The following is an 11017-nucleotide window of genomic DNA, read 5'->3' on the forward strand; positions in this document are numbered from 1 at the left end:
TTTATTTTATTTTTTTTAGACTATGTTCATTTGACAAATACGATTTGTCAATAATTTCTTTCTTTTGGACGAGGACTTGCAAGGCAGTCCAGTCCGCCGCATTCTATCGTGGAATTATAAATTAATCCTGCGTGATAATACTCCTTTCGAAGTAGATTATTTAATTCTTCTACTTCTTCAACATGAGAGCTAAGGTATTTCTTGTTCAGCATTAATCTTTTCAAAATTTTCGGTGTTTGTGATCTGCAATCCGAAATGTGCCGCATTTCGCTATTCTAAATTATGGTGTTTGTTACAGTGGCGTAAGAAGCGCATGCGAAGGCTAAAGCGTAAAAGGAGGAAGATGCGTGCGAGGTCCAAATAAAATGGTAAGCATAAACTCAACTTTTGTCTTGGCGGCGGCATGGGTTTTATACTGGGTGCTTACTGCCACTTGTGATCAAACTGTTCCAAACAAGTAAAATTATGTATGTGCCTTCAGTGATAGGAATTAGGAAGTTTGCATTGTGTAAATCCTAACCTCAAAAACGTGTGCTATATAGTAGGTAAGCCCGAAAAATATAGATTCAAATGCATTAATTATTGGCATAATATTATAACTTCGTATATAGGTATGTATATACTTATGTTAGTGTAAACATTAACATGGATAGATTTTTCAAAGTTGTGTAAAATCATCTAAGTAATGTGAATTTTAATAGCCAGAGTCAAATGTGCATGTACAACATTGATCCACTTCATATATAAGTCAATCATAATAGGTACACATGTGGACTTTTTGTTAGGATTTCTACTTCAATTGGTATTGCGACCTTGTTTATTGGTTAATGAATGACAGTTCATTAGTAAAGACCATCAAATTTGGCCCCAGGTCGGTGTTCCTTCCTAAGCAAATTGTGTTTCTGAAGGACCATGTGGAATTTGCATGGTGTAATGTACCCCATGCCTCTATAACCTAGCTGCACTGACAGCGTTTGTGTTAAAATGAAATTGTAGGTCAGAATAGTTCCCTCTGAGGCAGTCGTTTATCTCCACATGAGATTAATGTAAAGAATTGGAGGGAAGATAAAAGAGCTATCTCCACCCTGAAGATGTTCTTCATACATCCTAAGGACTAAAAATAGCTAACATACCTATTTATTATTAACAATTTTGATTTACTAAGATAAACCTAATTGATATTCAGTTACTACCCTAGGATTCATTAGCTTCCTGGGGCCTGTTTAATAAAACTTACAATTGTAAATTACAATGACAATTTGATGTACATTGCGGAGTGTGTGATCACAAATATTTTGCAGTTTCATATTAGCTACGTAATGAACACCAAATTGTCATTGTAATTCACAATTGTAAGTTTTATCAAACAGGCCCCTGGTGATACTTGCTGCCAGTATTTTGTGTATATTAGAATGGCAGGGTAATCAGCATTAAACACCTAATAATGGATCTAATCCACCTTACTCTACTTATAAAGTAATTTTACCTCTTTGAATTCAGAGATATTGCAAAAAGAAAGTGAGCAGCCATACAAACTGGGGGTTTAACAGGCCACATCAAATCAATTCATCTGAAAAAGCAATTTTGCTATTTGACGTGTTTGCCTTGTGCGCTTACCACATGCGCAAATGTCCAATACAATGTTACTTTTTAGATGAATTTATTTAGTTTTTTTTTTTTATTTAGTCTGCTAACATGTAATCAGTCCCTCGACAATAAGCAGTTACACATGTTGTTTTGCCAATGGTTTTATAGTTATTAACGAAACATTTGTCTTTACAGGTACACCTTCGGAGTAGAAGAATATTATAATATTTTAAGCTTCTGACTGGTGTGCCCAATAAAAAAAAATAAAAAATCCAATTTTGTTTTATTGAAAACCTTAATTTAACGGTGAAATAATACTAATCCGTGTGATGCTTCGTCGCCACGCCACGCGCGCAATTTTAGAATAAATAATACACAAAATATGTTCGTAAATTGTTCGTTATTTGTTCTATATTGAAAAAAAATGTACTATAGTAGATTAAGAAATAATACATAAAATATGTGGCGTTGCGACGAAGCCTACTTTCTGCCCACGCCACACTTAATGAGATTTAATAAGGTCTTCTATGGTTCCAAATACATCATTAAATAAATGTACTGTTATTGTTCGTTGCATTAAACTTATAATTCTAGGAAATAAATAGACAGAACAAGAAATAATTAAAAATTAGGAGTGGTAACTTTCGATGTATAAGTTCACTAGCAATACGCACAATGAACGTTTGCATTGAGAGAAACATCAGGCGTTATTGGTCAGATTCCATATAAATTAAATAAATTAATGTACTGTTATTGTTAGTTTTATTAAACATACAGTTTCAAGAAATATAGAGAAATAATTAAAAATAAGGAAAGGATAAAAAAAGGGCGTTTATCTATTTATATAGTAAATCATATTTTGTTCTCTGCACATCACACAAACAATTAAATTATGTGTACATCCTTTGATCTTAAGGCTAACCAAAGTAACGAGTAAAAGTAAATAATTCTGAAGATTTTTTACACATAGGGAATTAAACCTATAAAAAATTAACAATTTTTATTTTTATTTACGTATTATTAGTAAAAAATTAGTATAATAAAAAAATTATAGTAAAATTAGTAGTAGTAATTAGTAGAAAATAGTTTGTGACGGAAACTAACTGAATAAACGCCTGATGTTTCTCTCAATGCAAACGTTCATTGTGCGTATTGCTAGTGAACTTATACATCGAAAGTTACCACTCCTTATTTTTATTTTTTAATTATTTCTTGTTCTGTCTATTTATTTCCTAGAATTATAAGTTTAATGCAACGAACAATAACAGTACATTTATTTAATGATGTATTTGGAACCATAGAAGACCTTATTAAATCTCATTAAGTGTGGCGTGGGCAGAAAGTAGGCTTCGTCGCAACGCCACATATTTTATTTATTATTTCTTAATCTACTATAGTACATTTTTTTTCAATATAGAACAAATAACGAACAATTTACGAACATATTTTGTGTATTATTTATTCTAAAATTGCGCGCGTGGCGTGGCGACGAAGCATCACATACTAATCCGGCATATCGCCTGTTTACTCAAGTCGGCGTGTGAAGCGGCCGCCGCACCTCTTGCTGTACAGCTACGATTATTATTATGCTCATTTCATAGTAACAAGCCCTAGTTGTGATTGCGCGATACCAAAGAAGCAATGAATGACGTGGGACGTTTCATAATATTGATCGTTTTCCAGTATAATATACCTATTTCCCACAGAGGCCCTCTGATGAGGGTCCGAGGTATGATGTAAAAAACAAAAATGTGCCCACCCACCCGGCGCGACGTCGAAGGAATCGCCAGTAACAAAAAGCCGGACAACAATCCTAACACATAGTTTTTAGTATTATTTGTTTTTTTTATTAATTTAGCTGGTAACGTGTGGGTGTCACGTTTATACACCTCTTGCCTATACTTTCGGGATGCACACGTGATACTGAAGGCTAGCACACGCATTTTGTGTGGGAACCACCACTAGTCGGTTCAACGCCTCTTCTAATATGTACTACTGCAAACAGATAAGTATAAGAATTATAATAAAATCAAAAAGGTAAAAATATTCAGTTGTTTTATTTCTCTACAAATTACAGTAGTACAATTTAACAGCTTGACTATATTAATATTAACTAAAAGTATTTTTAGTGTAATATTCTGCAGTATACGAGGCCTCCCCCGCCGACCACCGACTTGGTACAATATTGATCAGTGTATATTTTATGCACATACCTAGTGTTAGTTTAGAGGTAACTGAACAAAATTAAAAGTACCTAATATTATAAATCAGCCGTTGGTCCCGGCTATTAGCCGTAAAAACACATCCACCAACCCGCAGTGGAGCAGCATACTTGGTTGATTGAGAATTTGAAAAAAAAAATCGGATTCTCGGATAAGGCATTAAAAGTATTTTGGCCAAAATATGAAAATAATAATATAATCTACCTTCGCTTAGTAGCGCCTGAGCATATTGCTGTAGCAATTTCGAGTGTACATATTTTAGCTCGTTTCATCCTAAGGCTAAAAGGACAATTGATCGATACTTTACTTCCATGATATCTTGAGGTGCGGAGTTTTAAAAACTTGACGGAACAAATCGGGCACTAATTTTTGGCCGATGGATATTTCGCACTTATGATTATATCGACGAGACATCAGGATCGCTGGTCACCCTTATATGTTATATTTCTTCTAAAATAAGATAGAACTAATTGACTACTTATGGGAACTAAAAGGAAGCAATTGGGCAGCAATTATTGGTCATAATTTCAACGATAAATATGTCTAGTGACCGGCCATTCTGACGCTGACTGGATATTTTATGTTATTTCAGACCATTCCCATAAAAAAAAGTTAAATTACACAACCAATACAATTACCAGAACAAGACACGTACAAACACAAGATAATTTAAAAGGTAGGTATACAATATGTAGAAATGTAATATGAATACAATTTCAATAACAGGGAGCGGAGTTACCGAGTTAGATAAGTGCAGTGTGAACACACCGTAAGCGAGACGGCCGCGCAGTACCTAATTGTATCGAGATTCGAGATTGTAAGGATCGGCGCCGTGGCGCGTCGGCCGGTCCGTCGATGCATTGTATGAACGCACTACGCGTTACCGGTGCGCACATTCGTGTGGACAGCGCATGGACAGCGCGACACAGTTGGCGTGTTGGTAGCACATTCGTTGGTACAACTTTCGTGATAGGTTCGCGTGTGCATAGCGCACGCCTCGAGGTTCCAAATGCTCATATTTGTCATATGGGTCTAGCAGCTAATGTGTTAAGATATTGCATACAAAAGTATTTTTTGACAAATAGCCGATCATACTAAGGCTTTTTTAGCTTTCCTGTGATAATGAGGGATCTCCTTCATTGATAGTTGATATTTGTATTTTATTCCTGCAGTTTATATTATGCACAAGACGACCTTTTTAATATACTAACGCGGAGTTCCGTGCGTCGTTAAGTTTGCGGACGAGTGGAGCGTAATGTATAAACTATTTGCTCATACTCGTATGGCGCGTGTTTCGTGCTGACTTGGCCATTCCAACTTCTTTCTTCTGTTCCGTGGTTGTTGACGATCAACTAGTGGTACCTTAACTAGTGGTAACTAATGGTAACGACCTCCGTGGTCCAGTGGTTGAGCGCTGGGTTCACGATCCGGAGGTCCCGGGTTCGATTCCCGGTGGGGACATATTACAAAAAACACTTTGTGGTCCCTAGTTTGGTTAGGACATTACTGGCTGATCACCACATTGTCCGAAAGTAAGATGATCCGTGCTTCGGAAGGCACGTTAAGCCGTTGGTCCCGGTTACTACTTACTGATGTAAGTAAGTAGTCGTTACATGAGCCATGTCGGGGCCTTTGGCGGCTCAATAGTAACCCTGACACCAGGGTTGATGAGGGTGATACTCCACCTCACAACCCACACGATAGAAGAAGAACTAGTGGTACAGTGACACACAAAATGCGTACGTTCGCCTCATATTGGCTCGATCCCCGGTACGAAACTTTAACTTGCACCAATGAGTTATTCACTAACGCAGTTGGTTCGACTATTACAGGCGGTACACTGACAATAAATACCGTACGGGTTGCGGTAAACATAACCGTTTAAAAACTGCTACTTAACAAAAAAGCTCGGTGGAGCACGGTGACTTAGTTCATCTTAATGCCACGGATCTGCCTCTGACTGCCCCAATGAGGGATTTTCCAGGCTACGTTCCTCAAAGGCAATATAGATGGCGCTGTACAATACAATATACATATAACGTAATCCAAATATAGGTAAGTAACAATTATTTTATTACTTATGCTTATTCTAGAAAGAAAGAAAGAAACGTTTATTATAACCACACCACACCACCACACCACAGTAACTAAGTTTCGCAACAACTCATAAGCGAATTTTAAACCAATGAGGTCGTTCTCGCAGCGGAGTGTTGCTGGAATGAACATTATTTGCACGAAATCTGTAGGAGAAATTATTTTGCCGCGTCGCCATATGTGATATTAAAATTCATACAAACGCGTGCAAAAACGCTTTTCGGTGAACGCTCAGTACATTGTCATACGTTTGTTGGTGGCCCGCTTTGACGCCCCGAAAGCGGCCTTAAGCGCATGTTTCGATCGGACGCCTTCGACGAAAATTGTGAAAGAAAAGGTTTAATCTAGGGACTGAGTTTCAAAACTTTTCTTTCACAACTTTGCAAACAAAACCTTTGAAGCATAGAGCAACACGGACTTCATTGCTTTGAAGTGATGGATGAGCGATGTCACAGTTTGAAGTGAGCGTGACCAACTTTTTAAATGATGCAGCCATAAACTTTAAAAAGTGCAGTGACTAAGTTCTATTTTCAAAATCGATTTGTTGTCATTTTAAATTGCTTACAAAATGTTTATAATTTTTTTACTCAAATAATATCCCCCGGTAAATAGTTGGGATTCTGTGAAATTTAATTAGTAAAAATATGGGTCGCATGACGGGTATAAAATGGGATAAAGCGCAGTTATGTCGACCGAATCATAATATAATTTCGTCAGACTTTCCTAAGTATAATCCGCAACCGTGGAAATTTATGGTAAGTGGGTGCCCATTGGTATAATATAGTGCTGCAAAGGACTTTAGGCTTTTAGCCCTAAATTTCAGCCTACCGAGTCCTTTTTGGGACTAGACCAGTAAAATAGGGCTTTAAAAGCTTCGTCATTTTAAAAAACTTTTAGCCATTTTTAAAGTAGTAGGCTTTAAAAAAGCCTATAGCCTTTTTAATGTAGTAGGCTTTTAAAAAGCCTATAGCTTTTTTTAAAGTAGTAGGCTTTTTGGGACTGGAGTCTTTATTATCATTTTTTAGTAAAAGCCTTTTTACCGATTTCAAAAAAGGGAGTTATCAATTCGATACGTATGTATATAATATTATTGGAGCTACATAAAATTCACACATGATATTGGCCTTAAAAATCGGTTGTTTTCGCCACGTTTTACAAATATTGAGGGACTGTCTGAAATTGTGTATCACTGGTAGTAGTCCCTTAGTAAAAAATATTAAATAAAAAGTAATTAAATATAAACTTCTAAAAACCACTTAAAATTTTGAAATAATATATTATTTTACTTCAATATTAATACTTATGTACTCATAAAAAGAAATCAAAATTGGTTAGGGGCCTAGAATTTTTTTTGAGGTCGGAGCCAGCAAAAAGCATTACCTATGATTAAATTATCTATAATTACTTTTTATTTAAGCCTCTTACTCAGTCATTTAATTTTTTAATGCAGTCACTTATGTCTGTCTGTGTGCGCGATTTTTCGTGCGCTTATTTCTTCTGAACCACTGAACGAATTTTAATGCGGTTTTCACTGTCATTTAGGAAATATGATATGTTTGTATTTATTAAAGAAAATAAAGAAAAATAGAAAAAACTAATACAGTTTTTTTTTAATGAAACAACAAACTTGTTAAAATTACTAGTATTTATTTTAATAGGTTGAGTAAAAAAAAACAACTGAAATGGTCGTGAGCATCAGAATGACTGCCCAAAATGACTGATCAGCTTTAAAATATTACTAACATCCAATACCTTTTAGCTACTATTTAATACCTTTGTATAGATATTTTCTACCTAATTAATAAATAAGAAAATTTATTTAAAAAATGGCCAGTCATTCTGATGTCTGAATGACCACCCACATTTAGAATCTCCACAAAAAGGCTCCGAAATGTAATTTCACCTATACACAAATTTAGTACCTATTCAGTACCTACCTAAACAAATATTTTTTTTAGATTTTTAAAACTAGAAATAAAAAAATATGAGCAAAAAATGTTTTAACGAAAATGTTAATTGTTTATTGTTTACAACTCAATTATGTACATAATACAAATTATAAAAAAGGAACAAATGCAATAAAAGATTAATATGTTCCTTTTTTATAATTTGTATTATGTGCATAATTGAGTTGTAAACAATAAACAATTAACATTTTCGTTAAAACATTTTTTGCTCATATTTTTTTATTTCTTGTTTTAAAAATCTAAAATAAATATTTGTTTAGGTAGGTACTGAATAGGTACTAAATTTGTGTATAGGCGAAATTACATTTCGGAGCCTTTTTGTGGAGATTCTAAATGTGGGTGGTCATTCAGACATCAGAATGACTGGCCATTTTTTAAATAAATTTTCTTATTTATTAATTAGGTAGAAAATATCTATACAAAGGTATTAAATAGTAGCTAAAAGGTATTGGATGTTAGTAATATTTTAAAGCTGATCAGTCATTTTGGGCAGTCATTCTGATGCTCACGAAATGGTCTAAAATAATACGTATATTTTAATTATGCTGGGAGAAGACAAAAGAATCGAATGTTTCGCACAACTTCTTGTTGAAGAGTATAAGTATGTCACTCCATGTATGCGTACTCGGTCTTTCGTCAAAATTTTGAATTTTTTGAACACCTTAAAAACTTGCCATACTGAAGAAATAGAAGTGTCAGAAACCGAGAAAATCTAACCTGTCGATAGTACCTACATTAAACGGCGGTAAATGGAAGAAATTATCATTAATCTAACGAGAATTTATGATTATTGTGATTTATAATACCCGAATTAATCCTAACTAAAAGAATACAATTAAGTACCTTAGTAAGTTTAGAACTTAGTTGATTTTAATCTATCATTATCAATGTAAAATAAAAACTAATTGTTATGATCAAGTATATTTTCATTTAAGTACCTAATATACCTAATAGTCTATTACTATACTGTTACCACAGAGTACTATATAATACTGGCGTAAGTAATTTGTATGGGGCTGACGGGACGTGCTGTTACGTATTACTATAATTATTAGACTATTTCCATACTAATTGATAGTAAGAAGTTATTTTCAATATTCATAGTTAGTTAGCTAGTTGTGCATCTAACAATAAATCAATTTTTCACAGTGTTTGTGTAGGTATATATGTTTTTAAAGTTTGTTGTACCCACCCACACTTTTACTTTTTTTTACTTGAGAAAGGGACTGTATTGTATAGCCTAAATAACCTTAAGGTCTAAGAGCTTCATAGGCTTTTTGAGCGTCTTATTTTATTAAATTAGTCTTAAACAAGGTTAGGCCTTTTTAAGGCCTTTAGGTTTATAACCAATAGGCTTGAATAGGCTTAACCCTAGCCTAGCCGAAAGTACTAAATGGCTTTATAGGTTTTTAGCCTACTAAGCTTTTTATTTAACAGTCTAGTCTTAAAATAAGGGCTAAAAGCCTAAAGTTCTTTGCAGCACTAGTATAATATCTAGTTGTATATCAATGCAACTACCAGTTATTGTTACTTCGTCGATGCCCGAGATGAAAAGCAGCTTAACAAATCCCTAACAGAGATTATGGAACAGCGTGGACTTAGGTTATATCACGCACCAACTTTTATCCCTGGAAAGTATTACGGTAGGCAGCTAGCTTTCAAAATATCCTACGTAACAGCCATTAGCACTACGTACTCGCTTTCGCTAGCGAAACATACAAAACATAATAGTACGTAGTGCTAATGTACATAAGTACCTATAGCCTATGTATGAGCTACATTATTGTAGTTTCATTAAAATCTATTCAGTACTATTTGCGTTAATTAGTAACAAACATTCACTCAATCTCCACAAACATTTGCGTTTAAAATATTGGTAGGATTTTATGAAGGTAAGGATTATCCATATTTTCACAACATAATATAAGCTCATGACTATATCCCAATTGGGGTAGTCAGGTACATTCATCGCAAGATGAACTAAGTACTCAAACCTCACCAAGCTTTCTGTTAGACCAATGTGATCCATATTTTACAGGAAGGTAAAGCACGAATAGAACACGTATTATCTTACGAGTACCAGAGAATGTGGTTGGAAGAACGGGAATTATGGAAAAAACGCATGTATCCTGAAAACACAATTGTAAACGTGGATGTTGTCAAACGATACGTTCTCACTTTTAAAACTAACCACCAACCGCCGAAACCAGAAAAAAAGAAACCATTTAAAATGAAGAAGTAAGTTATTTGTATATCATAGGAAAAACGCCCGTAATCCCTATAGGGAATATAGTTGAGATCGCGATTCGCAACGTGGTTTCTGCGTGAAGATTGCTGCCTGTACCACAGATTACGTAAATAATTATTACGTGATTTATACTCGCAACGATCACCAACGGATCCTTTTTTATTATAAACCAAAATTAAAAATCGGTACCGATTGGGGGACACCTCCTAAGGCGAATGTCTAGCGTTTCGCAACTTTACACACAGTGTCGAGCGCGCTTAGGAATGAGAGTTAATCATCATCTCCCTAGCATTATCCCGTTTTCACAGGGTCCGCTTACCTAACCTGAAGATTTGACAGGTCCGGTTTTTTACAGAAGCGACTGCCTGTCTGACTTTCGAACCCACGAAGGGAAAACCAGCCCAATACAGGTTAGGTGACATACTTCAGAAAATACATTGCTCGAGAATGTGAGGAATCACGATGTTTTCCTTCACCGTTGGGCACATGACGATAATCATTTATGATCCAAACATGAATTCTAAAACAAATTCGACAATCATTGGTTTAGGCCTGTGCTGGGCTCAAAGTGAGAGGCAAGCGTTCTACCAACTGGGCTACCACGGCTCGGAATGAGAGTTAATATTCATTTTATTTCAGGTTTCAGGGAATAGAAAGTAGGACCAAAAACAGACGACCTACAGGTGACAAAGCCATGGGATTTTTAAAAAAGGAAAAGGATGGTAAAGCGCAAAAACAAAAAACCGCATAATACTCCAAAGTAGCAACATATCACGTAATTGTACGATCTTTTGTCTAAATATTTACTATAATAATTATTATAATACAGATATACATTATAATCAGTTTTATTTTCATTTCATTTACTTCCTTATTAAATCCTTCCGTGTAATTAATTT

General features: G+C 34.9%; 1 protein-coding gene and 2 long non-coding RNA genes across 3 annotated transcripts; all 3 read left to right on the forward strand.

Moving 5' to 3' along the window:
- Positions 1–34: 34 nt before the first annotated feature.
- Positions 35–1863, forward strand: LOC126368691 (uncharacterized). The gene is made up of 3 exons (XR_007566626.1): positions 35–194; positions 299–368; positions 1783–1863. It is a non-coding gene; the product is annotated as an uncharacterized LOC126368691 (long non-coding RNA).
- Positions 1864–6430: 4567 nt separating this feature from the next.
- Positions 6431–10963, forward strand: LOC126367807 (uncharacterized). Its single transcript, XM_050011600.1, has 3 exons — positions 6431–6658; positions 9909–10108; positions 10758–10963. The coding sequence occupies exons 1-3, from the start codon at positions 6548–6550 to the stop codon at positions 10867–10869; spliced, it is 423 nt and encodes a 140-aa protein (XP_049867557.1). The 5' UTR covers positions 6431–6547; the 3' UTR covers positions 10870–10963.
- Positions 6683–8788, forward strand: LOC126367892 (uncharacterized). Its single transcript, XR_007566520.1, has 2 exons — positions 6683–7130; positions 8627–8788. It is a non-coding gene; the product is annotated as an uncharacterized LOC126367892 (long non-coding RNA).
- Positions 10964–11017: the final 54 nt, after the last annotated feature.

Source organism: Pectinophora gossypiella, chromosome 1 (genome assembly GCF_024362695.1).
Source record: "Pectinophora gossypiella chromosome 1, ilPecGoss1.1, whole genome shotgun sequence".
Taxonomy (NCBI): Eukaryota; Metazoa; Arthropoda; class Insecta; order Lepidoptera; family Gelechiidae; genus Pectinophora; species Pectinophora gossypiella.